Source organism: Sorex fumeus, unplaced genomic scaffold (assembly GCF_029834395.1).
Source record: "Sorex fumeus unplaced genomic scaffold, SorFum_2.1 ptg000047l, whole genome shotgun sequence".
Lineage (NCBI taxonomy): Eukaryota > Metazoa > Chordata > Mammalia > Eulipotyphla > Soricidae > Sorex > Sorex fumeus.
Genome location: NW_026606104.1, coordinates 4,723,512 through 4,751,170, shown reverse-complemented (window position 1 = coordinate 4,751,170; position 27,659 = coordinate 4,723,512). Strand labels below are relative to the sequence as shown.

The window sequence follows — 27,659 nt, the reverse complement described above, 5'->3', positions numbered from 1 at the left end:
CAAGCAGTGAAGTGAAACAGCTTTTATTTGGACGGTTTTTGAAGGTGTGGAGGAGGGAGAGTAGAGAGTAACAGGCTCAAGGGAGAGCACGGGCTTCTCCAAGGGCGGAGAGAGCCCCTACACACATCCCAGCACTAGACATGAAAGCATGAAAGTATGTCTCAAGAGGGAAGATGCAGGCAACACATGTACTTGGGCACTACATGTGCTTGGCCAAGTGGGCATAAGCAGCACATGAGCTTAGACAACATATGCATGCCCTTCCTTTAGTCAAGGTGACTTTTATAGGATATCTTCTCGGAAGATCTTGGTCTGAAGTGTTCTGAAGTCTTCTCTGGGCTGAATTCCTAAAGTTAATTGGATTAAGGGGGAGGTCCGAGGGTATTCAAGGATTTTCCTTCAGGGGGAGGGGTCCAATCTCCTCAGAGTCCACTACTGAAGATCTTATCTTGGCTCTCTTGGCTCTTGTTCGACCTTAGGACTTTTACTTCTCAGGAATTTTTTTTTTCATTGTCAATTCTGATGGTTTTCTTCCCTAGATGTCTCATTGCGGTGGGGCCTTTCCCTGTCTATTTGCCTGCCTACCTCAAGCCTGCCAGGAGTGATCCCTGAGTGCAGTCAGGAGTAATCTCTGAGCACCTCTGGGATGTGGTTTAAAAAAACCTGAAACAAACAAAACATCAGAATTTGATCTCATCCTTTTCCTCCACTGCCCCTCTGTCATCGCCCCTCACCCCAGACCCCTTCACTTTATTTTTCTTCCTAGTTCTCACAGGCATCTGAACTGATCTGGGTTTTGGCTACCACCCCAAGTAGAACATATGCTTTATAAGCCAGGGACTTTGTGTTGTTTTATTCATTGAATAGCCCTATGTACTAGTACTAGTGCAAACCCTGGTATATAGTAGATGACCAAAGCTGTTAAATGTCAGGGCTAAAGAGATGATCTAGCACTTGCCTTGCATGCGCTGACCTGGGTTCTCTCATCCCCAACATCCCATATGGTCCCCTGAGCACCTACAGGAGTGATTCCTGAGTGCAAAGTCTCCTGAGCACCACTGGGTATAACTCAGAAGCAAACAAACACAGCTTCTTGAAAGTGATAATTGGTGAGCATGTAGCAGGTGCCTAAGCTAGTTGGAGGTGTCAAGGACACAAAGGTTGAGGCCTTAAGGATGAGTGTCATTTTATCATAACAGTGCCTCTGGCAGAGGGAGAGTCTGTCCAATATGACTGTGGCTCTAGAGGAAATGTGATTGAACCTGGGCAGGTGAGAAAGGACAGGGGCAAGGCCAACCCAGGTACGATCCTTGGCACCACACAGGGTCCCCAACCCCTTCCAGGAGTGATCCCTGAGCATAGAGCCAGGAGTAATCCCTGAGCAGTGGTGGGTGAGCCCCCCCCCCCCCACCAAGCAAAAGGAAAACAAAGAAATGTGATTAAAGTATTTGGTGCAAGTGGAGAGATGAGAAATAATGGATGAATAAAGATGCCAGGGCCTCAATGGCCTCAAGGACAGTGTGGAGGACCAGAGAGATGGTACAGCAGGAAAGTCTCTGGCCTTGCACGGCGGCTGAACTTGGTTCATCCCTGGTGCTTCATGGTCCCCAATCGCCACTGGGAAAAGAGCCAGAAGAACCATGAGGTGTGGCCCAGTCTGCCCCCACCTAAAACAAAACAAAACAAAACCCAAAACACAGAATTTGTGTTTTAATAAACCATTCAGCTTCTGGAAGAAAAAAGCAGAGGTTGGGAGACAGAGAGAAGGAGAGACAGACAGAAACACACACACACACACACACACACACACACACACACACACACAGATTTGGTAGTTCAAGAGATAGTGGGGATAAAGTTTCAGAGAGCAGGCAAAGCTGATCATGAACCCTGTGTTCTCCTTTTTTTTTTTTTTGGCTTTTTGGGTCACACCCAGCAATGCACAGGGGTTATTTCTGGCTCTCCTGCACTCAGGAATTACTCCTAGCGGTGCTGGGGGGGACCACATGGGACAATGGGGATCAAACCCGGATCAGCTGCGTGCAAAGCAAACACCCTACCCACTGTACTATAGCTCCAGCCCCATGAACCCTGTGTTCTGAGTGGAAGGGGTTCCATATGTGGGGGAAAAAGATGGCCTGGGATGGTCCTGCGACATGCCCAGAGAAAGGCTGGGGGGCGGCGGGGGTAGCCTCCTAGCACAGAGATAGTCTGAGAGAAATATTGAGACTGGGGGGAGGTTTGGAAGCAAAAGCACCTAGAGGATTTTCAAAGCCAGAGGGTTGTCTCTTGGAAGGAACAATTCTAGGGAACAGTTCAACAGAGCCAGAGTGTGATCTGCCCAGGGAAAGGAGCCCCCAAGAAAGTGGGAGAACATCCAAGCTAGCAGCATGGACTCAGAAAGAGGAGCGGGGGCTGGAGAAACAGTCTAACAAGCAGGGCACTTGCCTTGCATGTTGACAACCTGATTTCAGTCTGGTACCCCACTGGTCACCTGAGCCTCTCCAGAAGTGATTCCTGACCTCAGAACCAGGAGTAAGCCTTGAGTATCTCTGGTGTAACCCCAACCACCCCCACCCCTGAAAAAAAAAAGTCAGGACCAGAGATCATACAAAAGTTAAGGTAGTTACCTTGCATGTGGCTGCAAGCCAGGGCAATGGTTTTAATGCAAGTGCACATATGCTTCCTGGGCACCACCAGGCATGACACAAAAAAGTCAAATCAAATAAGTGCTAAATTTCACTCGTTGACCTTAGTGGTAGAGATTCTTGGTGACCTTAGCAAGAGTAATTTGAAGCAAAGAGTGTTTAGAGTCAGCCTGTGGGGTGCAGGAAGTGTAAAAGGATGTTCTTTTTTATTTGTGTGTTTTGTTTTGAGGTCACACTTGGCATCCAGCAGTGCTCAGGGGTTACTCCTGGCTCTACACTCAGGGATCATTCCTGGTGGGGTTTGAGGGAACATATGAGATACTGGGGATTGAATCCAGATTGGCCATGTACAAGGCAAGTGCTCTATTGACTGTGCTATTGCTCTGGCCTCGCAAGCATTTTTTTCAAAGGCACTGTTCATTGCCAGATTTCTTTGTTTCGGGGGCACACTCAATGGTGAGCAGGAGCTATTCTCGGCTCTCTGCAATGCTGAGGAGACCATGCAGTGTCAGCGACAGAACCCAGGCCTCCTGCATACAAGTATTTTGTTTTTATTTTATGTTTGTTTTGGCTTTGGTTTTGGGGCCAGACCCAGCAGTGCTCAGAGCTCACTCTGGCTCTGGGCTCACTCCTAGTTGGGCTTAAGGGATCCTATGCAGTAGTACAGTGCTGCGATCGAACCCAGGCTGGCTATGTGCAAGGCAAGCATCTTAACTGCTGTACTATTTCTCTGACCTCAGCAATCATTTTATATTTTAGATCATCATGAAATTTATACAAGGCTAGGCTGAGCACAGGCTTTGTGTGCAGGAGGTTTGGGTTTGAACCTCGACACCATGTAGTTTCCCAAGCACCACAAGGAGCTCTGAACAGTCAGATGTAGACCCTGAGCACCACCTGATGTGGCCCCAAGTCAAAAGTAAAAAATGAAGAGCTGTGTCATGGTCCTTGCTAGTCCCCGCGCAGGAGTTTGCTCCCTGAGTCAGCTTTCTGAGTCAGTCTTCTTTCACTGGCACAGAGCAGGCTGAAGTGGGATGGAAACTCCCGTGCCAGGTCAGCCAAACTATTTTTGTATTTTTGCCTGTTGCTTCTATTTACTTCCAGGGCTTCTCCCTGTGGTGCTCGACTCAGTCTTTTAAAATTTCTGTGCATTGTGAGCAGTTCCTTTATTTTACTCAATGAGACTCTCTTCTTTCTCTGGGGAAGGCTGTGTTCTCTCTCTGTCTCTCCGTCTCTCTGTCTTTGTCTCTGTCTCTGTTTCTGGCTCTGTCTGTCTCTGTCTCTTTTTGGGGGGACAGCATGCAGCGATGCTCAGGGGTTACTCGTGGCTCTCTGCACTCAGGAACTATTCCTGACAGTACTGGGGAACCATACAGAATGCTGGGGATCGAACCCAGGTTGCAGCTACTGTAATATCCCATCTGGCCCCTCCATGTTCTCTTTTGAATGTGTTAACTTTCTGTTTTCTTTTGAGATATTTTTATTATTAAAAAATAATAATAGTTATTATTATTTTGCTTTTTGGGTCACACCGGCATTGCACAGGGCTTACTCCTGGCTCATGCACTCAGGAATTACTCCTGGCAGTGCTCGGGGGACCATATGGGATGCTGAGAATCAAACCCGGGTCAGCCACGTGCAAGGCAAATGCCCTACCCGCTATGCTACTGCTCCAGCCCCCCAAAAATATTTTTATTGGGCCAGAGAGAGAGTACAGTGGTATAAGGATCTTGCCTTACACACGGGTGACCTGATTTTGATGCCCAGCACCCCATAGGGTTCCCCTGAGCACCACCAGAAATGACACTTCAACACAGAGTCGGGAGTAACCCCTGAACACTGCTGGCTGTCGCCCCCCAAACAAAATCGTTCTGGACAAAACGGACCAAGGAACATATATGAGTGTTCACCCAGTGCGCCCCTAGTGGCCACTCCTTGTCTTGGCGTGAAGAATCGCCCCTAAAACTGGTTCTTTCTTTTTCTTTTTTTTAAACTGTGGTTCTTTGTTGCCCCCTAGAGGGCATTTTGAAAATGTGTCCTTCAGTGGAACCACGTTTGAGGATTTAGTTGATGCCGAATATAAGGTATATTCTGTGAAAGGTATAAAGAAAAGAAAAGACATTCTATGTAACATTCAGGACAGTCTTGCAAAAATTAAAAATTTTCTCTCTTCTACAATGATATAGGCAAACATAGAATTAAATATAAATCAGGGGCTGGAGAGATAGCACAGCTGGGAGGGCACTTGCCTTGCACCTGGCCAACCTGGGTTCAATCCCCAGCATCCCATATTGCCCCTCAGCACCGCCAGAAGGAATTCCTGAGTGCAGAGCCAGGAGTAATCACTGAGCATTTCTGGGTGTGCCCCAAAAACAAAAAAATTAAATATAAATCAGCAGGTCTGGGCTGGAAAGATAGCACAGTAGATAAGGTACTTGCCTTGCATGTAACTGACCATGGTTCAGTCCCTGTCACCTCCTATGGTGGAGCCTGACCAAGTGTGATCCCTGAGCTCAGAGCCGGGAATAAGCTCTGAGCTCAGATAAGCTAAATTAATCAAAAACAGATACAGGTATTAATCAACTGGGTTTGATTATATATTTTTTATTTTTAAATTTTAGGTCACACCTAGTGGTGCTGAGTGCTTACTCCTGGCTCTGCACTCAAGAATTGCACCTGGTGGATCTTGGAGGATGATATGGGGTATCAGTCATAGAACCTGCACCAGCCGTATGTAAGACAAGCACCTTACCCTCTGTATTTTTTTCTAAACTGTCTTTTCAGCCCATAACTTTATTATATAATAATTCAGAAAGATCTTACAAAACTCATTTGTGGGGAGAGAAAGACCATGAGTCAAGAAAAGGTCATTATGGAAAAGGAAGCACATATAAAATATGTTATCTACAATCACAGTACCTTAATATTTAATAAAAATACATTATCTTTAAATATCAAACTTATTTACACAGTACATTAGAGCATTCACAACCATGAAATATTTTCAGTTGAGAAAAATTTCAGTGTGTGGTGCGTTTTATATCAAGTGATAGAGCAACTACAAATATCAAACTCAGTTTTTGTTGTTATTGTTGCTGTTTTGGTTTGGGGCCACACCTGGGTTCAGGGCTTCCCCGTGGCTCTCTCTACACTCAGGGGTCACTCCTGGCAGAGCTTGGGGGATCATATGGGTACCAGGGATCCAATCCAGGTCAGCTACATGAAAGGTGAGCACCATACTCACTGTCCTAACGCTTCAGGCCCTAGGATCAAGACTTAAGTAGCCTGGTGGGAGGGAGGCTCTGGAGCCGGAGGCACATAAATGCCTTGCATGCCCAAGACCTGAGGTTGAGCACATCCTGCCCGGAGCACAACCAGGTGTCACTCTGGAGGTCACCCCGCACCTACTGAGTATTAGGTAGGTACATAGCAAATGGTATGTGTGAAGTCATGAGAGTGGAGAGGAGACAGGGAGAAGTGAAATAGGCTCATAAATCTCCCCTCTGAGTGTTACAGAAAATGTTCCACGGAGCAAAGCCTAGGCCAAATTCCACCAGAGTAAATTCCACCCAGTTTTATGTCTTTCCTTCTGTTACAGCCAGAGGGCGCAACCCGGGTCAGTCCCAGGTGATTGCAGAGTAAATGAACGCAACTCTTTCTAGATCATATTATAGCTGATCAAAATCACACCCACCCTGAGGGACTGTACAACATGTAGGATTGTGGCCTTACACGCAACTCACCCTGCTTCTATCCCCAGCACCACATAGGGTGCTCCAAGAGGGAGGACGGGAGGGAGGGAGGGAGGAGAGGGTCCTTCTTTGGACCTCCTTTTCTGGGACTGGCAGGTGTGTCTTTGCTACTTATGTCCTCCTAGTTTTGCTTAGTCCCTCACTTACCTCTGCTACGGGGCTGGAGCGATATAGCACAATTGGTAGGGCGTTTGCACGCGGCCGACCCGGGTTCGATTTCCAGCAATCCATATGTTCCTCTGAGCACCGCCAGGAGTAATTCCTGAGTGCATGAGACAGGAGTAACCCTTGAGCATTGAGCATCGCCAGGTGTGATCCAAAAAAGAAAAAAAAAAGCCACTTGCCTTTGCTACCTTTAGTTTAGTTTTTTTTTTTTTTTTTTGGATAACACCTGGCAGTGCTCAGGGCTCACTCCAGGCTCTGGTGGGGCTATGTGGTTCTGAGAATTGAACATGAGTCATCTGTGTGCAAGACAAATGCTTTATCTGCTCCTCTATCTCTCTGACCTCCTCAGTTTATTACTTTTTGCCACAGCTGGTGGTGCTCAGGGGTTACTCCTAGCTCTATACTCAGGGATTGCTTCCAGGGGTGCTCCAAGGAACCATGTGGTGTCAGGGGTTACCCTGGGCTTCTGCTTGCAAAGTCTTATCATCCCTTTACGTTATCTCTCTGAACCTCCAATTTTAAAAAAATATCCATTGATTTTTTTTTCAGTAAAGATAGTCTTTAGGAGTTTTTAGAAATGATATACATGCATTTTGTATTTTTATTTTATCTTTTAAAAAAGTTGGATCAATGCCTCTCTTGCGAAACACAGTACCCAAAAGAAGAGAGAGAGAACAAGGGGTAATACCCTGCCACAGAGGCAGGATGGGACGGGGGGGGGGATGGGGGGGATGCTGGGACCCGTGGTGATGGATGACGGGCACTGGTGGAGGGATGGGCACTTGATCATGGTATAACTGAAACCCAAGCACAAAATTTGTAAGTCTATAACTGTACCTCATGGTGTTTCACTAATAAAAAAAGGAAAAAAAATAAATTTAAAAAGTTGGATCACAGGGGGTATGGTGCTGCCAGCAGGTCAATCTGTACCTGTGAGACGAGTGTATCAGCAGTCTGATGGAGCCTTCAGACTTCAAGATACCCCAAAATTGCTGCTGTGCCTTTGGCCAGACCCCAAAAACTTGGGGCAAAGTTTACCAAGAAAGTAAACAGTCAAAAGTAAGGTATGTGGGAGACACACCAACAAACCACCTCTGGCTCAGCTGTATAATTGGAGGCATGGCCTCTCTGGTTCCTGATCGAACTGCTTAATGGCCATGATTCCAGAGACTCAGAAACAAATCTTGAAATCCAACGGCTTTTGGCAGAAATGTGTCCAGTTCCTGCAGTAAGTTACAGGTACTGGGTCACTCCAGGTGGGAATAGGTTTCGTGCCTTGACCTGTTCCCCCTGGCGGCCCAGTGGTCGCCATCCTCCAGAGGCTACTGGATAGTCAGGTTTGGGCCCACAGTGACGAGACTCGTGGGGCCTCATGGGATGGGGGTGGAGGCGGTTCTTTCCTCCCTGTCCCAACAAGACCCTGAGTCGTCGCCCACGAACAACCTCTCTGGCTCCTGATCATGCTTATCCGCCATGGTTCCAGAGACTCAGAAACAAATCGCGGAACCCAGTGGCTTTTGGCAGAAATGAACCCCACAGTAGGTTACTGTCGCTGGGCCATTCCAGGGGGGAAAGGGTGCTGTCCCTCCGCCTGCTCCCCCTTGGCAGCTCGGTGGCCGACATCCTCCAGAGGCCATTGGTCAGGTTTGGGCCCTAAGTGATGAGACATGCCGTGCCTCATGGGATGGGGGTGGAGCCGGCTCTTTCCTTCGGATCCCAGCGAGACCCCGAGTCACCACCTACTAACGGCCTTTCTGGCTCCTGATCAAGCTGCTTAACGGCCATGATCCATAAGACTCAGGAACAAATCTCGGAACCCAGCAGGCTTTGGTAGAAATCCCTCCAGATTTAATTGTTAAAATTTTGGAATTTCAAAATCGCACAGCCACTACTGCAGCCATGCAACATCATATGTTATTCATAACCAGCAATAGAAAACAAATTGTCTACTGTTGCCTTTTCAGCATATCTGAGTGTTGGGGTGAAATCCCAAATAATAATGGTGGGTCTGGTGTCAAAATATTGAATGTAATCAAAGTAGAGAGAGACTAATGCAGAAATCATCTGCCCCACAGGTAGGGGGAGAGTGTGGGATGGGGGTATACTGGAGTTTTTGGTGGTGGAGAATGGGCACTGGTGAAGGTACAGGTGTTTCATTGTATGACCAAGATTTAAACCCTAAAGCTTTGTAACTGCTCTCACAGTGATTCAATAAATAAAATTATAAAAAAATTTTAAAAAGTAAGGTGGAGCTCATGCCCAATTCAATCAGCTAATCAGTGGCTGAATAAGTAGCAGTACTCCTACATTAAAAAAAAAGCAAAAAAAATGCTGAAAGTAGACTATAGACCAAACATGACTGCCACTCATTGCCTCTTTTGCAAACCACAACACCCAATAGGAGAGAGAGAATAAAAGGGAATGCCCTGTCACAGAGACAGGGTGGAATGGGGGGAAGGGGGGTGGGAGGGATACTGGGATCCATGGTGGTGGGAAATGGGCACTGGTGGAGGGATGGGTATTTGATCATTGTATAATTGAAACCCAAGCACAAAAATTTGTAAGTCTACCACTGTACCTCATGGTGTCTCACTAATAAAAATTAAACAAACAAACAAAAAAACCAAAAGTTGGATCACTATGTAACAACAGTTACAAAGTTGTTCATGATTGGGTTTCAGTCACACAATGTTCTAACACCCACCCCTTCACCAGTGTACATTTCCCACCACCAACATTCCCAGTTTTGTTTGTTTTGGGGCCACACCCAGTGACACTTAGGGCTTACTCCTGACTCTGTGCTCAGAAATCATTCCTGACTGTGCTCAAGGGACCCTATGCTATGCTGGGGAATGAACCTGGGTCAGCTATATGCAAGGCAAAGCGCCTTATCCACTTGATGCTCAGGGCTTACTCCCAGTGCTGCACTCAGGGATCACTCCTGGCAGGCTTGGGGGACCCCGTTGTGGTGCTGGAGATTGAACCCAGGTCAACTGCAAGTAAGGCAAGTGCCTTCCCTGCCTTCTTTGGCCCCACTTTTTCCACATTCTTACCAACATTTAGATTTATTTGGGGTTTTTGTTTGTTTGTTTTCAGATCACACTGGGGGTTCTGGGGGCTACTCCCAGTCCTGCTGGAGGGTCACTGCGGGTGGTGCTCTAAAGACCAGGCACTGCCGGGGATTGAACCCAGGCTCCAGCATGGAAAGTCTATCAAGTCTTGCGAGCCATCTTTCAGGCACACATACCGTTCCCCTCACACACACGCATATTTTTTAAGCAACCAGAGTTTATTTCTCACAGTTATGAAGGTCGGGAGTCTGAGATCAAAGCCCCAACTGCCTGGTGTCTGGTGAGAACCTGCTTCTCGCCACAGACAGCTGCCTTCTCTTTCTCCCGAGGCAGCAAACTGGGCGTTTGGACATCATTTCTGGAGAGACCGATATGCAGTTCCTTTGCCTTTTTTGAAATATGTTTTTGTTTGTGTCCACACCCAGCTGTGCCTGGAGCCCACACAGTGCTGGGGATGGAATCTTGGTTTTCAGTTTGCTATCATGTACTCTGACCTCTGAATCATCTCCCTGTCCCATCCTTTGCCCCTTTCGGGGTTGGAAGGATTTGGGGTGCTGAGGGGGTATTCTGACTCTAGGGTAGCTCTGGGTTTGCTCCTAGTGGTGCACAGGGGTCTATGTGGGGCTGGGGATGGGGCCCAGTTGGCCTCATGCAGTGTCTTACTCCTGTTATGTCTCTCTGGGCCCCTTTGCCCATATTATTTTTATTAATTTGATTTGTTTTGGCTTGTGGGCTACACCCAGCTGTGCCCAGGGCTCCATTCCTGGTGGGACTCTGAGAACCCAGGTCTGCCAAGTGCAAGGCAAGTATCTTCCTCCCTGTCCTGCATCTTCTGGCCTCCTTTTTGCCCATTTTTAGATTGAGGACTTTTTGGAGAGGGTGCGGTTATTTGGTTTTGGTTATTGGGCCACATCTGGCAATGTTCAGGGGTTACTCCTGTCTCAGGCCTCGGGGGACCAGGCAGTACTAGGAGTCAAACCCAGGCCTCCTCAAAGCATTTCAGTAGCCCTTTGAGCTATCTCCTCATTAATTAAAAGATAATTAAAATATCTTTTAATTAGTGAGTCCTTACGCTAGTTTTGATACCAGACCCTACCAGAAATGTTATTTGCAAACATCATTTCCCATTCTATTGAATTTTTCTACTTTTTTGTTTTCACTTTATTCATTTTTGTTTTGGGACCATACCCAGCATTATTCAGGGATTATTCCTGCTGGTGCTCAGGGGACCATATGGGATGCTGGGGATAGAACCCAGATCAGCCACATGCAAGGCAAATGCCTGTGTTATTGCTCTGGCCCCTCTTTCTCTTCCTTGAGTACATCCTTTGAATACATGTTAATTTGTCTTTGTTTTCTTTGGTGACTTTGTGTTTCAGAATCAAATGTAAGAGAACATGGCTGGGTTGAGGATGTGGTTCTGTGGTAAAGTGAATACCTTGCATGCATGAGATCTAGGTTCGTTCCCTGGCACCACAAAAACAAAAACCAAAAACCAAAGCAAAACACTGCCTTGGGCTGGGGATGTGGCTCCAGTGGTAAAGTCCAGGATTACAGGCCTTGGGCACCAAGTGGTCCCACCTTTGAGCCAAGAACCACTCCCAGGAATGACCCCAACAACAATTGAAAAATAAAAACAAAACACAGCAATTTGCTAAGGATATGGCTCAACAGTAGAACACTTACCTTGCCTGTGTGTGGGCCTGAATTTCATTTTTAGCACTGCCAATAAATAAATATATAAATAAATAAATAAAAAGGACTTACTCTGAAAGGGGGTTCTTGGGTACTCTGGTTATTGAGTTGAATCTCCCAAGAGGGGAGAATAAAGTTAAGGGACTGTAGTGGAAGGGCTTGTTGTTTATTTTTGTTTTAGGGCCACAGTCAGTGAATTTCAGGCCTTACTCTTGGTTCTGTGATCAGGAGTCACTCCTGGTGGTGCTCGGGGAACCATATTGCTTTCCAGCGATTGAACCAGAGTCAACCACGTGCAAGACAAGCATGTTATTCTCAGTACTAGCTCTTAGCCTCAAATCAGTCATTTTTGCCTAATCTGGGATTCTGGAGTTTGTTTCATGACTGATGTACTATCATTTGACTAAATGCCTTTGGGGAACACAAATCCAGAAATATCACGTCTCACAGCTTCAGAAGTCAGCCCCTTGGGGCTTCAATTTTAGCAAGTAGAACACAGGTCCGTGTGTAAGTATGTGATATGTGTGATATGTGTGTGAAGCATGCATGATGCATGTGAGTGAGTGAGTGTGTGTGTGTGTGTGTGTGTGTGTGTGTGTGTAATACGTACCACAGGCTCTGGGTAGGAATCCAGGCTCCATCAAGGAGAAACCAAGAGATTTACAGTTTAATGGCTTTCAGATTAAGCACTGAATAAACATAAAGTAAAAGTAAAGGCCCTCCTGTTGATCATCGATTTGCTCGAGCGGGCCCAGTAACGTCTCCATTGGAGACTTTGTTGTTACTGTGTTTGGCATATCGAATACGTCACGGGGAGCTTGCCAGGCTCTGCCGTGCGGGCGAGATACTCTCGGTAGCTTGCCGGGCTCTCCGAGAGGGGCGGAGAAATCGAACTCGGGTCGGCCATGTTGGCTGTGTGCAAGGCAAACGCCCTACTGCTGTGCTATCGCTCCAGCTCTGAATAAACATAAGTTTTTGTAATATCCCACTTTTCAAGAAAATAAAATACAAAAGCCTTGAGGGAACTAAGAGACAGTCCCCACACTGGAAACTTTTCCCCAATTGAAGGCGAAAAAATAAATGAGGCGAGTGAAGAAAGATAGTAAGGCCAATAGAGCACTTGCCTTGCATTCAGCTGACCTGGGTTCAATACCCAGCACCCCATTAGGTTCCCTGAGCACTGCCAGGAATGATCCCCGAGTGCAGAGCCAAGAGTAATCCCTGAGCATAGCTGGGTGTGGCCCTCAGCCCCCTAAAAAAGAAGAATTAAGTGACTTACATACTCTACAGTGGGAAGCGCAGTAGAGTAGGCCGACTAAATATAGTATGTCCTCAATAAATAGTTGTGGAATGAATGAACTAGAGGGAAGTAAGGTGGTAGGTATCACCTGGCCTCTGGAGAACCAGCCCTGTGCAACATTTCCTGGAAAAACAGGAAGTCTGGATAGGGCAGATACGGATAAAAAGATGATGGTTCAATTTAGTTCACCAATTTGTCACCTACTCACTTTGTGCCAGGCTAAGTACCGTGAGTAAGTCCTTCCTTCAGGGACCTGCAGGTTCCCTCCATAAACACAGCCCTACACTGTTGCACTCCTCGGGGCCAAGCCCAGTCCACCACCTTGTACTAACACACTCTGGACCTTGACCCTCACTAGGACCCTCTGAGTTTGGCTGTATCACTTCCCCTTTATAGAAGAGAGACAGAGGCTTAGAGTGACTCAGTGATTCATCAATAGTCAAACAGCTCGTCCGTGACGGAGCCAGTATTGAAACACAGCCAGCTCACTGAGACTGACCGACCTGAGGTGTTCAGGTTCCTGGAAGAAAAAATAATTGACTTTGCCCAGAGTGTGTCTGGAAAATCTTTCCTGAGCTAGTTGATGTGTGTGATTGGTTGGTAAAGAAAACATAGATAGTGCAGTGGCTAGGGTGTTTGCCTTGCACATTTTTTTTTCTTTTTGGGTCACACCCGGCGGTGCTCAGGGGTTCCTCCTGGCTCTACACTCAGGAATCACTCTTGGTGGTGGTCAGGGGACCATATGGGATGCTGGGAATTGAACCTGGGTTGGACAGTGCAAGGCAAACGCCCTACCTGCTGTGCTATCGCTCCAGCCTTCACACAGTTAACCTGGGTTCAATCCCCAGCGCCTGGTATGGTCCCTTGAACCCACCAGGAATGATTTCTGAGCAGAGTGCCAGGATGTGGCACTCTGAGCACTGCTGGATGTGGACCCCCAACTAAAAACAAAAGAAAAAAGCAGACGCACAAAAAGTGGTTTCTGAGGGCTCCCCCACCTCACCTGTCAGCCTCTGCTGACCCCCCCAATCCCAAACCAGCCACGCCCAAGAGGCGTGGTGATGAATGAGGAAATCAGCCCTGGAGCTGGAGTCAGTCAGGTCCTACCTGTGTGTGTGTCACTCCCTCTATACCTGTGTGAGGGGCCCACAGGGGCAAACCTGTGGACACCCCCCTTCTCTTTTTTTTTTTTGTTTTTAGTTTTTGGACCACAGCCAGCAACACTTCAAGGTTACTCTTGGCTCTGCATTGAGAAATCACTCCTGGGGGTGCTCAGGGGACAACATGGGGTGTCGAGAATTGAACCCAGGTCAGCCTATGTAAGGCAAGCATCCTACCCACGGTGGCTCCAAAGACACACCCTTCTCAGTCCACTGCAGATGCAGCCTCAAACCTCAGAGTTTTGAATGATGCTGCACTTCTCCCTGCCTGCTGGGAAGGAGACATCTATCTCTGCTCTCCCTAGAGAGAGATCTGCATCTGAGGCTGGCATGGGATTGGAGAGGGGGAGCTAAGAGGCGCCAGGCTGACTGTCCCCACCAACCAGCCTGTCCCTCTGTACAGGGCTCTTCTTTCTGGTTAACTATCTCTGTCTCTGTCTGCAGGGAAGCCAGGATAGCTCGCCACCATGCACACAGCATTGTATAGTTACAGACAAGCATAGTATATGCTTATAAACTAGGCTGGTTTATTGTTTTGGATCCACACCAGACAGTGCTCAGGGCTCAATCCTGGAGGGGTTTGCAGGATCCTATGTGGTGCTGAGATCCAACCTGGGTCAGCTGCTTGCAGGGAAAGTGCCTTGTCTGCTAGACTATTGTTCTGGCCGCACCAGTACTAATCTAGTCTTTTTGTTTTGTTTTGCTTTGGAGCAACAGGATGAGACTGGCTATTCTATTCGCTAAGAGGAATCAAAAGAGCTATGCTTGGAGTATCACGTTTCACTCAAATGAGAGAAAGAATCCAGAGTTCCGACCTCCATCGACGGTCAAGAATCAGGGATGCTGTCTTGTTTTCCAAGGAGTCGAAAATCAGTTGGGCTGGACACGTAATAAGATTTGGAGACGACCGCTGGACTGGAGCCATTACTGACTGGATTCCACAGGAGGTCAAAAGACCGCATGGCCGCCCACCTACGAGATGGTCAGACTTCTTCGTCAAGACCCTGAACGATTGGTTTGAGGCTCTTCGTGTTCCTAGAATGAGCAGACGCCATTGGGCTACACTAGCACGCGACAGGGACAAATGGAGACGTTACTGGTGCCCGCTCGAGCAAATTGGTAACGGAATGTCAAGTGATCAAGTGATCAAGTTGCTTTGGAGCCATAGCTGACTGTGTTCGGGGCTAACTCCTGGCTCTGCATTCAGGAATCACTCCTGATGGGTTTGGGAATCATATGGGGGTTCTGGGGGTCAAGTCTCGGTCAGCCATATGCAAGGCAAGCACCTTACTCGCTGTACTATCTCTCCAGCCCCAGTAATTTTGTCTTTTGGGGAAGGAGAAGGGAGGTATTTGGGGACTGAGTACTGGGATTATGCATTGCTGGGGATCAAACTCCTGAATGCAAAAGTATGTGCTTCAGCCTTTTGAAAAATATCTTCCTGGGCCCTATTTTTTGGGGGGGGAGTGGAAGGGGGTTGGACCACATCCAGCGATGCTCAGCTGTTAGTCCTAACTCTGTGCTCAGGAATTACTCCTGGTAGTGCTTGGGGAATCATATGGGACACTAGGGATGAAACCCGGGTTGACCACAGCAAGGCAAGAGGCCTACCCGCTGGACTCTCTCTCCCAGCCCTCCCGTTTTCAATCTTTACCTGTAAATATCTATTTAAGTATTTGACTTCCCAACCTCATGAGCCTCTTATTGGGCAAAAATTCTGGTGTGTACGTGTGTGTGTGTTGCTGGGGATTGAACCCAGGTTGCATGCACTTTGCCACTGGGCCATATCTCATCCCCCACCCCAAACATTGTTTTTTGGGAAGGGATAGGGAGTTTGGCCTCTCACTTGTATCTCAGCTTATTTCTGGCTCTGTGCTTAGGGATTTCTCCTGGCAGTGCTTGGGGGAGCCTCTGTGGTGCCAGGAAACAAACCCAGGCTGGCAAAGCAGGAGCCTTCCCCGCTGTACTAGCTCTCTGATCCCTAAAACTTTCTATTAATCACCACCACTGTGGTTTCAGTGTTTTGCACAGTAAACCTCTTTCATTAATACCAGCTTTATTCATATTACTTTACATTTTTTTCCCTAAGAAAGTAAAGGGACAGGGTGGAGAGATAGTACAGCAGGTATGGAGCTTGCCTTGCAAGCAGACAACCAGGTTAGGAACCATATATGTTTCCCTGAACCCCTCCAGGAGTGATCCCTGAGCACAGAGCCTTGGGCACTGTTCTGTGTGACCATAAAACCAAAAAGAAAGAAAGAAATGTCCTGGTACTGGGAGACAACTCATCAGGCTGGGGTACACACTTTGCATGCCGGAGGTCCCAACTGGATCCCCAGTTCCACATGGTCCTCCAAAGCACCGAGTTGGGAGTAGCCCAGAGCACTGTGGGTTGTGGCCAAAACCCAAAAATCCAAACAAAAGAAAAAGAAGGGGCCGGAGCGTTAGTACAGCAGGTCGGGTATTTGTTTTGCGTGCAGCCGACCCAGGTTTGATCCCTGGCTCCCTATTTCATCCCCCGAGCACTGTCAGGAGTAATTTCTGAATGCAGAGACAGGAGCCCCTGAGCATCACCAGGTGTGATCCATAAAGCAAAAAGAAAAAGAATGTGCCGGCGTAGGCTCCCATCCTTTGGGACTCAGGAGCCTCTAGTCCATTCTCTACTCAGGTTTTGATCTAGATGCTTCCTAAAGCTGTCATCCATACAGGCCTTCCAGAATTTCATAAGGCAGATAATAGCCAGCAGCGTGGAGGAAGCCGGTGGCCCTTTACAAGTATGGTTGCAATTGCTTCATTTCCTGTGTCATGTGACTCGCCCAGTGTGGTCACATGACCCGCCCTCTCCGTAGCCGGAATGAACCCGGAGGGCTGAAGCAGTGTGTGTGGGCCACTGCAGATACCTGCATCTCTGATTTTATTTAGGGGATCCTCAATCGTCAGAGGCACTGGGGACCCTCCAGGCTTCTCATCACGGTGACCCTGAGGAGATGGAGCTTTCAGATCCTTCTGGAAAGGTGAGTGGGGCAAGTTTCCTAATTGGTCCTACCAGTCTGTTGATGGCCCGGCCCGGCAGGCTCTGGAATGCAGCGAATGGCAGGCTCTCCTGGAACCCAGGGCAGAGCATCAGGCGCGGTGACGGAAGCCGAGAGGGCGGGAGGGGGTTCTTGGGGGGAAGTGGGTAGAAAGTGGAGATGCTGCTTAGGCTGTTTGGGGCCTAAGCACCCACTACCAGCGCTGAGGCCTGGGAGGGCTGCCGGGTCCCACTCCTCAGAACGCTGGGAGACGGGTCTGGGGGCGGTCTCAGGCAGCAGAGCCTCGCCCAAGTGGGGGTCGCTCGCTGCTTCCAGCCCTCATTCATCCTGCTCTCAGGAATGGTCCAGGCCACGGAGCAGAGCCAGTGTCATGGCTGCCGGTCTCTGGGGGCTGCTTCTCCTCCAGGCAGCCATGGGGGTGAAAGGTGAGTGAGGGAGGAGGGTGGCCCATGGGTGGGGCCTTTCGGTGGGTGCTCGGTAAGCCCGTATGTGTGACCTGGTTCGGGGGGTACAGGGGAGGATTTCGGAAACCTGCTCCTTCCCAGTGGCCTTCTCTCCCCTTTGACCCTTGCCCCCTCCCTCCTCCCACCCCAGGTGCCCAGCCTTGCAGCCCAAAAAGCTTTGGCTACAGCTCGGTGGTCTGTGTCTGCAATGCCACGTACTGTGACTCTCTGGACCCCCTGACCCTGCCTGCCATGGGCACCTTCAGCCGCTATGAGAGCACCCGCAGCGGGCGACGCATGGAGCTGAGCATGGGGAGCTTCCAGGCCAACCGCACGGGCACAGGTACGCCTGCCTTCCCTGCGGGGAGCAACCCTGCCTCTCCCCCCCAGCCGCTGAGCCCTTGCTTTCCTGGCCCATGTGTGCAGGCCTGCTGCTGACCCTGCAGCCAGAGCAGAAGTTCCAGAAGGTGAAAGGATTTGGAGGTGCCATGACCGATGCTGCAGCCCTCAACATCCTTGGCCTGTCGCCCCCTGTCCGGGACTTGCTCCTGAAATCGTATTTCTCTGAGCAAGGTGAGGATGGCGATGAGAGCACGCTCGACCTTTCATTTGATCCTGACCCACTTTCCCCCAGCCCCTTCTTCACTGCAGAGCTTGGGGACCCCTGCGCACAGAGGCCTGTGCTTCATCTAGTACCTGGCCCCGTGGGCTACAGCTCCCCCTGGGCCTGACTCAGATATTGTTTAGGCCAGAGCCTACATTCACCTCTTGACTGACACCCGTCTTGGGTCTGGGTCTGCAGGAATTGAGTACAACATCATCCGGGTGCCCATGGCCAGCTGTGACTTCTCCATCCGTGTCTACACCTATGCCGACACACCCGACGACTTCCAGTTACAAAACTTCAGCCTCCCGGAAGAAGATGTCAGGCTCAAGGTGGGCCTGAGGACCCCCGTGGCCGGGCAGCACTGCAGGTTAAGGTGCCGTGCTGGCACTCGGTGTGCCATCTCCGGAGGAACAGCACAGCAAACCTGCCCCCTGCTGCTGGCGCTGGCGCTGGCGCTGGGGGAGGGAGGGCGGGAGTGATGGCAAGGCTGAAGCACTGGTTGGGCCAGTCCGGCTGTGTTCCAGCACTGGGTGGCTCTCTCCCTGTCTCTAGATCCCCCTGATTCACCGGGCCCTGGAGATGTCCCAGCGCCCTGTGTCACTCTTCGCCAGTCCCTGGACAGCACCCACTTGGCTCAAGACGAATGGGAAAGTGAATGGGAAGGGGTCCCTCAAGGGCCAGCCCGGGGACCAGTACCATCAGACCTGGGCCAGATATTTTGTCAAGTAAGTGAGCCCCAGGGCTGGGGGAGGGCTCCATGGGCGGGCAGGTGCCTGGCATGCAGAGGGGCTGGGCTTGACCCTGGCACCCTGTGGCCCCAAGTACTCCTGTGTGTAGCGCCCCTCCACACCCACCAGACACTGCTTCCAGCCCTTGGCCTGGTTCTGCCTCCAGATTGTTGTTCCTGCTGGGACAGCAGGGAAGGCTCTTGTCTTGAATGTAGCTGGCCTGAGTTCGATCCCCAGCACCACCAGGAGTGACACCTGAGCGCCATTGGTCACAGCCCCCCAAAACACAAATACACAAAAATGCACCAAGAAAACCCAGATTGTTCTATCAGCTTGTCTTTTCTGTGAGCTTTTCGGTTCTATCCCCTGCTCAGCCCCCTAGTCCCCAGGGTGCCTTTCCAGGGGCGGCCTCTCTCTCTCTCTCTCTTTTTCCCTCTCTCCCTCCCTCTCTTGCTCCCACTCCCTCTCTCCCTCCCTCTCCTGCTCCCACTCCCACTCCCTCTCCCCTGCAGGTTCCTGGATGCCTATGCCGAGCACCAGCTGAAGTTCTGGGCAGTGACGGCCGAGAATGAGCCTTCTGCCGGCCTCTTCAGCGGGTACCCCTTCCAGTGCCTGGGCTTCACCCCCGAACACCAGCGTGACTTCATCGCCCGGGACCTGGGCCCTGTCCTTGCCAACAGCAGCCACCGGGACGTTCGCCTGCTCATGCTGGACGACCAGCGCCTCCTGCTGCCCCACTGGGCCCAGGTGGTAAGGCACCCTGGTGACCCCCAACTCCAAGACAGTCAGTCTACAAACTCACCTTCCCCCAGCCCCAGAGCACCCTAAGCAGGGGCCATGTCCAGCAGCAGCCCTGGGGAATTGGGAGTAGTGGGGACCTGCTCCCCACATGCCCCTCCACTGGGGCATTTTTTTTTCTTTTTGGGTCACACCCAGCAATGCTCAGGGGTTACTCCTGGCTCTGCACTCAGCAATTACCCCTGGCAGTGCGCAGGGTCCATATGGGATGTTGGGAACCTAACCCAGGTCTGCCGCATGCAAGGCAAATGCCTTACCCACTGTGCTATCACTCCAGCCCCCACCGGGGCATTTCTTAATTAAAAAAAATTTTGGTGGCCTAGCCCAGAAGTGCTCACTCCTGCTCAAGGATCAATCCTGGCAGGGCTCAGGGGACACTATGAAGTGCCAGAGATGCAACTGGTTGGGCCAGGGCAAGTGTTCCCTGCTGTCCTGTCTCTCTGGTCCCTGAATTATCATTTTAATTATTTTTGAGGGGCTACACTGCTCAGGCTCCTGGTGCATTTTGGGGACTGTCTGGGGTGCTGGGGATCGAACCCAGGTCAGGGTCAGCATGTATAAGGCAAGCTCCCTACCCACTATACTATCTTTCAGGTTTCAGGTCCTTGAGTTACCACTTTAAACCTTTCTGCTAGCCACCCCCCCCCCCCCCACTCCCTCTCTGGTGCACTAGTCCTGCTTCTTCTAGAACCCTCTGTGCAGAACCAGGTCCAAGAGAGTTCCTTTCCCCGGTGACCCCTGCCCTCCCCTGTGCAGGTGCTGGAGGACCCTGAGGCCGCTAAGTATGTTCATGGCATCGCTGTTCACTGGTACCTGGACTTCCTGGCCCCAGCAAAAGCCACTCTGGGGGAGACACACCGCCTATTCCCCAACACGATGCTCTTTGCGTCTGAGGCCTGTGTGGGCTCCAAGTTCTGGGAGCAGAGCGTGCGGCTGGGGTCCTGGGACCGAGGGATGCAGTACAGCCACAGCATCCTCACGGTGAGCCCTGCAGCCCCCCTCCCCCAACCCTCAGGGATCTGCACCTGCCAGTGCTCTTCCGCAGGACCGTCTTCAGGGTCTTGCAGTCTGGCCTGCTCCTCTGGCCAAGCGACCGGGCTCCCTGTAACCCCTGCCCTCAGCTCCCGGGTGGCCTCCGGTGCCCTCTGCAGGCGGGTCCCTCACTGTGCCTGTGGCTCGCCTCTAGAACCTCCTCTATCATGTGGTGGGCTGGACCGACTGGAACCTCGCCCTGAACCCCGAAGGGGGCCCCAACTGGGTGCGCAACTTCGTTGACAGCCCCATCATCGTGGACATCGCCAAAGATACCTTTTACAAACAGCCCATGTACTACCACCTGGGCCACTTCAGGTGGGTGAAGGGCAGGCACTCCCGCTGCACCCGGCTTGCCTTGCCCTCGGCGGGGAACAGGAAGGTGTCTGGGTGGGAGCCTGAGTGAGGCACACCCGTCCCTCTTGCACCACCCAGGCAGGAAGTGACAGGGTGGTGTGAGACACCTGCACCGGGACTGTGGGCAGAGGTGGGGTGCACAGCTGCACAGCTGGCCGCAGGGGTTTCTGGGGGGAGGCTGAGGGGCTGACAGGGGCCAGTGCGGTCTGTTCCCGTTCCAGCAAGTTCATCCCCGAGGGCTCGCAGAGGGTGGGGCTAGAGGCCAACGACAAGACTGACCTGGAGACCGTGGCCCTCCTGCACCCTGACGGCTCTGCAGTCGTGGTGGTGCTGAACCGGTGAGTTGCCCGAGGAGCAGGGGTCGGGGGAGGAAGGGAGCGGGGTCCAGTGCGGGGTCGGGGGACCACGGGGCAGGCACGCTCAGTCTTTCTTCCCTGCCCAGCTCCTCCAAGGACGTGCCTCTCACCATCGAGGACCCCACCCTGGGATTCCTGGAGACCCTCTCCCCCGGCTACTCCATTCACACCTACCTGTGGCGCCGCCAGTGCCAGTGAGGGCCTCTCCCAGCATGCACTGGGCCACCCACAGGGACACAGCAGGGGAGCAGGCGAGACCAGCTGGCGGCAGCACCATCCTCTCTGGTGGGTGCAGGAGAGGCCCCGGGGAAGGGGCCCAGACACCCCAGGCCACCTGTGCTAGGATCAGACTGCTATGCCTGTGGCAATACCACATCAGGGTGGAGGGAGGTGAAGGTAGAGAAGAGACGGGGCAGGTGGGCCCCAGATTGGGACTTTGGGACTGAGACGACCAGAGGGCTGTGGAGCAAGTGTTCTGCACATAAGAGGCCTGCTTGGGTTGATTCCCCCCCTGGCACCACGTGGTCCCCTGAGGACTGCTGGGAGGGACTCCTGAGCATTGCCAGTCTGGCCCCCAAACCACTTTTAAAAAGAAAAGAAAGAAAAACTGGGGGCTGGTGGTCTTTCCTGGAGGTGTAGCCCTGGCACCCCCGGGTCAGCCGAGTGTTGGTTCTGGCACCCAGACGGTCCTGGGCAGTGACTCGGCACGACTGTGGCCCTTGTCAGGAGACAGCCAGGAGCCTGTCAGGGAGCAATTTATTCTGGGGATGGCACCCAGTGTTTGGCCATACCAACAGGAAGACCTGGGGGACCCTGGAATGCGTGGCAGTAGAAAAACCAGTCCGGGGGTGGGGTGAGAGACACAAGGACGAATCATTCCTCTTCGTCCTCCTCGGCCATGCCCAGGGCCCGTGTGCCTGGGGTCCGGGCTGGCGTGGCCCGCTGGATAGAGACGATGCCGCTGAGCAGGGCATAGCCCACCATGGCGGTCAGCCCTGCCAGCACCGAAAGGATCTGGGTCCGGCGCCGGTACGGCTCCTCCTCAGCCTCTGGGCCCGTGGGTGGGTGGCGTGGAGGTGGCCCCTCAGCTGTGGGAGAAGGGCAGACATGGAAAACGAGTGAGTGGGCGGCCTTCTGGGCCCCTGCTTGGCCCCCAAGCCCCGCCGCTCCTTACCTCCATCCCAGGGGAAGTAGAGGCTGAGGATGTGAGTACAGTAAGCGCAGAGGTTGGGCAGTGCCCGCACGTGGGCCTGCAGCTTGCCGCTGGGCAGCTTGGCCTGCAGAAGCAGCGCCAAGTAGCTGAAGACAAAGGCGTCCAGGTAGGTAGGGCTGCCGTGGAGAGAAGGGCGGCATGGAGCAGGGCAGTGGGGGGCAGAACCTGGAGTGAGGCTCAGCTCTGGGAAGTGGGGGTGGGAGCCAGGGACCACCAAGGGAACAGTGAGCACAGTCCAGCCCTGGGTGGGGAGGGGCACCAGAGGCGCCAGCCTGGCCCTGAATGGGGCTCTATCTCTGGGCTACATAAAGGGCATATTCAGTGCCCTCCTGGGCCTGGCAGCCCGCCTCCCTCCCTCCCACCCTCCCCACAGGGCGCCAGGGCCCCACACACAGCCCCACTGTCCCTAGGCCCTCCTGGGGCCTGTCCTGAGCCCGAGGCTGGCCCCTTTCACTAACCTGGAATCTTCTTCCAAACCACCTATGATTCCCCTGGAGTCCCACTCACGTGTCTTCGAAGAAGAATTTCTGCGTGCCCAGGCGCTGGGAGAGAAGGGTGAGGCATTCCCGCGCCTCCTGGTACAGCTGGGGGTGGGGGGGAAGGACACAGGTGGGCTGGTGGCACACCCGGCCCCTACCCTCCCATGCCGCTTGTCCCGCCACAGCTACCTCCTTCTCCAGCTGCTCCTCCTCCTCGGGCCTGTGCTCGCCACACAGCAGCTGCAGGCGCTCCATGTGCTGCCGCTGCATGCGGCCAGGCAGGAAAAAGTTGAGGGGGAATGGCATGGCTTCTGCGTACCACTTCCGGGTCACTTCCACGTAGTTCTTGGCATCCACCCAAAAAGTGTGAATCTGGGTTGGAGGGAGAAGCTGGGCTCAGCCGATGGACCTGCGGGCTTCTGGGTCCCCACCCGCTCGGCCACACTCACCAGGACAGGCAGCAGCTTCTCCTCGAGCAGAGACAGGAAGGCCAACGTGTCTGCCCCCTGCCTCGCTGACAGATCGTAATCTGCATTGTACTTCTGTGGAGGGGGAGATGGTCCATGAGGAGGCGCCCACCGGGGCCCTGGAGCACTTCCTGGCTGCTGCCACCCTCGCTGCCTCTGAGGGTAGCAGAGGTTGCACAGGCAGTTTTTCCCGCTGAGGCCCCTTGGCTAGGCCCAGACAGTAGCCTGTTGCTGTTGGCCAAGAGCCTGGGCCTCGGGGCCCCGCTGGCCGTCAAGGTCCCGCGCCCATTGAGGGGGAGGCAGGGGAGGAAGACCCGGCCGCAGACTAGGAGCAGCTCCCAGAATTTCCACGGAAAGTTGGCGGCATGCCCGCTGACGGCAACGTTCTAGCAGCAACTTCCCCGATCCAGGCACCAAGGAGCTAGTGGAGTGGGGCTGAGATCAGGTGGGGCCTTGGTCCATTGCCTCAGGAGTTGGGGAATGCCATCCTCGTGCTCCTGGAACCCTGACGCTATGCCAGGGCTCCCCCGGCTTCTTTGCCCAAGGCCCAGCTTTTGGCTTACTCCTTGCTCTTCTACTTCATTCCACAGCCCAGGCACCGTTGCACACACATTCCAACCATTCCCCCAGCTCCCAGCCCGCCGCACTCTCCTAGGTCCTCAGCACCACATCCTGAGTAAGCCTTGTCCCCAAGTAACCTCCAGGCCCCAGAAAGTCTCAGTTTGCTGCTTCCCTGCAGAATGGAGGTGATAATTTCTCTCTCTCTCTCTCTCTCTGCTACGGGTAGGGGGACATGGAACTGCTCATAAGGAACCCATCCCTGATAGGACTACTTTGGCTTTTTCCTGTGCCCCAGACTTCCATCAGGCCCCTTGGGAAAACAAATGAAGACAGTCCCACTTCTGACACTGTGAGAACCAGACATGAAAGCTCTAAGGTTGCTGGGAAAGCATCCTGGTTAGATCCTCTGGTTTTACAGATCTATCACTTCTGGCTGTGAGCGGTGATGCCACGTTTCCATTAGAGACTGAGTGATGGATACAGTAGAGCCTTCTTGCTCTGAATACTCATTCTCCTTCCACATTCCTCAGCAGGGTCCAGCCTGAGCTCTGTACCCAGTTCCCCTAAGAAACAGGCAGAGGCCCGGAAGTCCCTTTTGTTTTGTGTTTTAGTTTTTGGGCCAAACCCAGCAATGCTCAAGGCTTACTCCTGGCTCTGTGCTAAGGGAATCACAGATGGGGTACAGGGATCAAATCCAGGTCAGCCATGTATAAGGCAAGTGCCTCCCTCCATACTATTTCTTTGGCTCTAGGAAGTCCCTTTCTGGCCCCATGGGAGCCAATGACTGCCTTCATTCTTTCCCTTCTACGTGCTATCAGCCTGTTCCCATCAGGAACAGACATCAACTGTCCCCACAGCAGGCATAAAAGGTGTGGGGATGTGCCCCCCGACCCAAGGAGTGTCTGAGTTCACTCTGTCCCAGACTGCTCCTTGAAGCCAGGCTCCCCTGCACCTGGCTTGGCATATATGTAGTTTTCAATAAATGTGTGTGCTACTGAAATGACTCAGTGCTCCTTCCGGCCTCCACCCTTCCCATACACCTACCTCTTTCCGGAGCTGGCTGATGATCCTGCATGGTACTGAGATGATCTCTCCCTGAGCGGTCCGAAGAGCAGGCAGAGTCCCTGGTAATGAAAAAGGCCCACGAGTCCCTTAGCTGCCCTGGCAGACACGTACACAGCATCTCTGTTCCTCCTCGGTATACCCCCTTCCTTTCCTTCCCTCTCCCCCAGGGACACTGTGTACCTGAAGGGCTCCGCCAGGGGTTGGTGATCTTGTGCACCTTGAGTGGGGCACCAGTAAATCTGGCATAGGCCTGCAGGGAAGTAAACAGAAGGTAGAGAGACTGCGGATATTGCCCCCACAGAGAAATCAAGAAGAGAAGATGACTAGTTTTTTTTTTTTGGGGGGGGGCACACCTGGTGGGGCTCAGAGGTAGCTCCATGAGCAGTGCTTGGGGTCCATGTGGCACCAGAGGTTAAACCCAGGGCTCACACATAAAAAAAAAAATATATATATATATATATATATATACACACACACACACACTTAAGCCCTTTGCCCCATTTTTCTGGATCAGGTCATTTATTGCAAACCTTTTGGGCTGTGCTCTTAGTCCTCACCTCACAGGAGACATTACCAGCCCCCAATGAGCAGTGCAGGGTTTGCTATGGGTGTGTCTAGAATGACAAGTCAGCAGGGAAAATTCTTCCTGGTCTCTTTTGCCACCTATCTGGCGAACATCCATTATCCTGTTTTTCCTAGTCACTGCAGCCTGCATACCTGTACTTCTCGGGCAGTCTAGTGGCCTGTCCCCATGTATACCTCAGTACCTAGACAGTTTATTACATTACTCTGCTGATACGCCTCTGCCTTCTTGGTTTATCTTTTGTGTTGCATCACACCTGGGAGTCCTCAGAGCTTACTCCTAGTTCTGTGCTCCCTGGCGTGGTTTGGGGGGATCCTATGGGGTGCTGAAGATCAAACCTGGATCAGCAGCCTGCAAGGCATGTGACGTCCCCCTGGCCTCTCTGGCCCCACATCTGCGTTTCTGTAACTCACTCCTGCGGAGAGCCCGAGTCTTATTCATTCTCGCACGATCATATTTGGTATTTGGAAGAAGCTTAGAACATGCTTATGAAATGAGGGTGTGTGTGAATGAATGAACTGACTTCAGAGCGTTTTCTACAGAGCATAGCCGTGTGCTCCTTTGTTAGCAATAAGCCCAATCAGTGAGGAGAAAGAGGAGGCGGAGGAAAGGGGGTTGGCAGAAAAGGTGGCTGAGGGGAAGGCAGCAACACCAAGTAGGAGAACCCGGAGATGTGGTCCGTCTTGACAAAATCTCGGGGTGAACAAACTACGCCCCAGGAACAGTCGGGCTCGCCCGCAAGGTCACGCACGGCAAGTGGATGTGCAAGGACCGAAACTCGGCTCCCGAAACGCCCCCGACCGGTCTCTTTCTCTCTCAGCAGGAGACCCAGGCCGCTACGACGTAGGATTCGGAGCCCATTCGGACCAGCGCGGCTCTCGGGCTGCCTCAGTTTCCCGCCTCGAGAGCGCGCAGCGGCACCCTGACAAGAATCCGGGGCATCGGCTACTTGCGGGCCCTCCCCTGTCCTCCAGCGCGCGGCCCGCGTCACCGCCAACACCCCTCACCAGCACGGCCAGGCAGTCCAGGTCCACCGACGGCAGCCCCCAGCCCCCGGCCCAGCAGTAGAGCTCCATGGGCGCCGCCATCTTGCCCGCCCTCTGTCCCGGAAGTACCGCCTCCCGCGCGGGCGGTGGCCCCGCAGGCCCCGCCTCCGGGGGCGGCGCCTCCGCTCGCGGCTTCCGAGGTGGCGGGGCGCCGAGGGGCGTCGCCGAGGGATTCGGGGCGGGCGGCCGCTGCTGGATCCAGAGGCGGCTCCCGGAGTGGGGGAAGGGCCGGCGTCTGGGGGCGTCTCGGCGGGTCTAGGCGCCGCTGCCGCGGGCAGCGAAGAAGCCCCCGAGGCTGGGCGAGCCCCGGAGAAAGGGCTCTCTCGGGCCGGGGCCAGCGCCTGGGACTCTCCCCGCGCTGCACGTGGCCGGGCCTGCTCCCGGGCCCCGCAGGACGCGGCCCCGAGCGGGGGCTGCGGGGGGAGGCCCCCGAGCCGCGTGTTTTCCACTGCGCGTTATGTTTGGAGACTTCCCCGCGCCGCCTGTCGCCAAGGAAACAAAACAGGGGCGGCGGCGGCCGGAGCGGGGCCGGGCGGGAGCCGGCGGGGGAGGCGGGCGCGCTGGCGCTGTTGCCGGGTAACGGGGACCCGGGCGCGGCGCCCTGCCCCCCATCCGGGTCACGGCCGGTTCGCCTGCACCCCGGAGTGCTCCCGCCCTGCCCGGTCCCTCTGCGGGGTTTCCCTGCTCTCTCCCTCCCCGGCGCCCCCTTCCACCTGGACGGAGGTCTCCCCTCCCTTCTCGCGCACGGTTTCACACGCGCCCCCCAGAGCCCGGCGAACGCTTCCAGACGGCTCCTTAGGAGAAAAAAATGGAGGCGCAGACACATATCAGTGCGCCCCCCGCCCCATTAAAGCGTGCTCGCTTGGTCTGAGCAGCAAACTCGGTGCCATGTGGGCATCCCCGGGACGCTAGAGCGAGCGAGGCTTGGCCACTCCCTTGGCATCCTCTCGTGCCAACTGTGGAGTAATGCCCACTTGCTGACGCTGCCTGGCCGACTGTGGCTTCCAGAAAAGAGAAGTGGTGGCCCCCAACGATGCTCTCTCAGCGGATGAGGGGCCCCTGAGCCCCCAGACCCTCAGGGACCGACGACCTGCAGGGAGG

The 27,659-nt window shown here is 52.9% G+C and overlaps 2 protein-coding genes across 3 annotated transcripts; one reads left to right on the top strand and one right to left on the bottom strand.

Annotated features, from left to right (window-relative positions):
* The first annotated feature begins 16,642 nt into the window (after nucleotides 1-16,642).
* Nucleotides 16,643-21,666, top strand: GBA1 (glucosylceramidase beta 1). Of its 2 annotated transcripts, XM_056123791.1 has the most exons (11): nucleotides 16,643-16,805; nucleotides 17,161-17,248; nucleotides 17,418-17,609; nucleotides 17,693-17,839; nucleotides 18,069-18,202; nucleotides 18,426-18,598; nucleotides 19,114-19,351; nucleotides 20,156-20,380; nucleotides 20,586-20,749; nucleotides 21,010-21,126; nucleotides 21,231-21,666. In XM_056123791.1, the coding sequence occupies exons 1-11, from the start codon at nucleotides 16,779-16,781 to the stop codon at nucleotides 21,340-21,342; spliced, it is 1,617 nt and encodes a 538-aa protein (XP_055979766.1). In that variant the 5' UTR covers nucleotides 16,643-16,778; the 3' UTR covers nucleotides 21,343-21,666. The 2 variants fall into 2 exon arrangements, with proteins under 2 accessions (XP_055979766.1, XP_055979767.1); XM_056123792.1 differs by lacking the exon at nucleotides 17,161-17,248 and having other exon boundaries at nucleotides 16,691-16,805.
* Nucleotides 21,667-21,884: 218 nt separating this feature from the next.
* Nucleotides 21,885-27,632, bottom strand: MTX1 (metaxin 1). Its single transcript, XM_056123805.1, is given in 9 exon segments — nucleotides 21,885-22,232; nucleotides 22,319-22,473; nucleotides 22,865-22,941; nucleotides 23,026-23,208; nucleotides 23,286-23,378; nucleotides 24,909-24,988; nucleotides 25,110-25,179; nucleotides 26,520-26,747; nucleotides 26,749-27,632. Coding segments are annotated over 9 exon segments (1,737 nt in total). The 5' UTR covers nucleotides 27,385-27,632; the 3' UTR covers nucleotides 21,885-22,017.
* Between the last annotated feature and the right edge of the window lie 27 nt (nucleotides 27,633-27,659).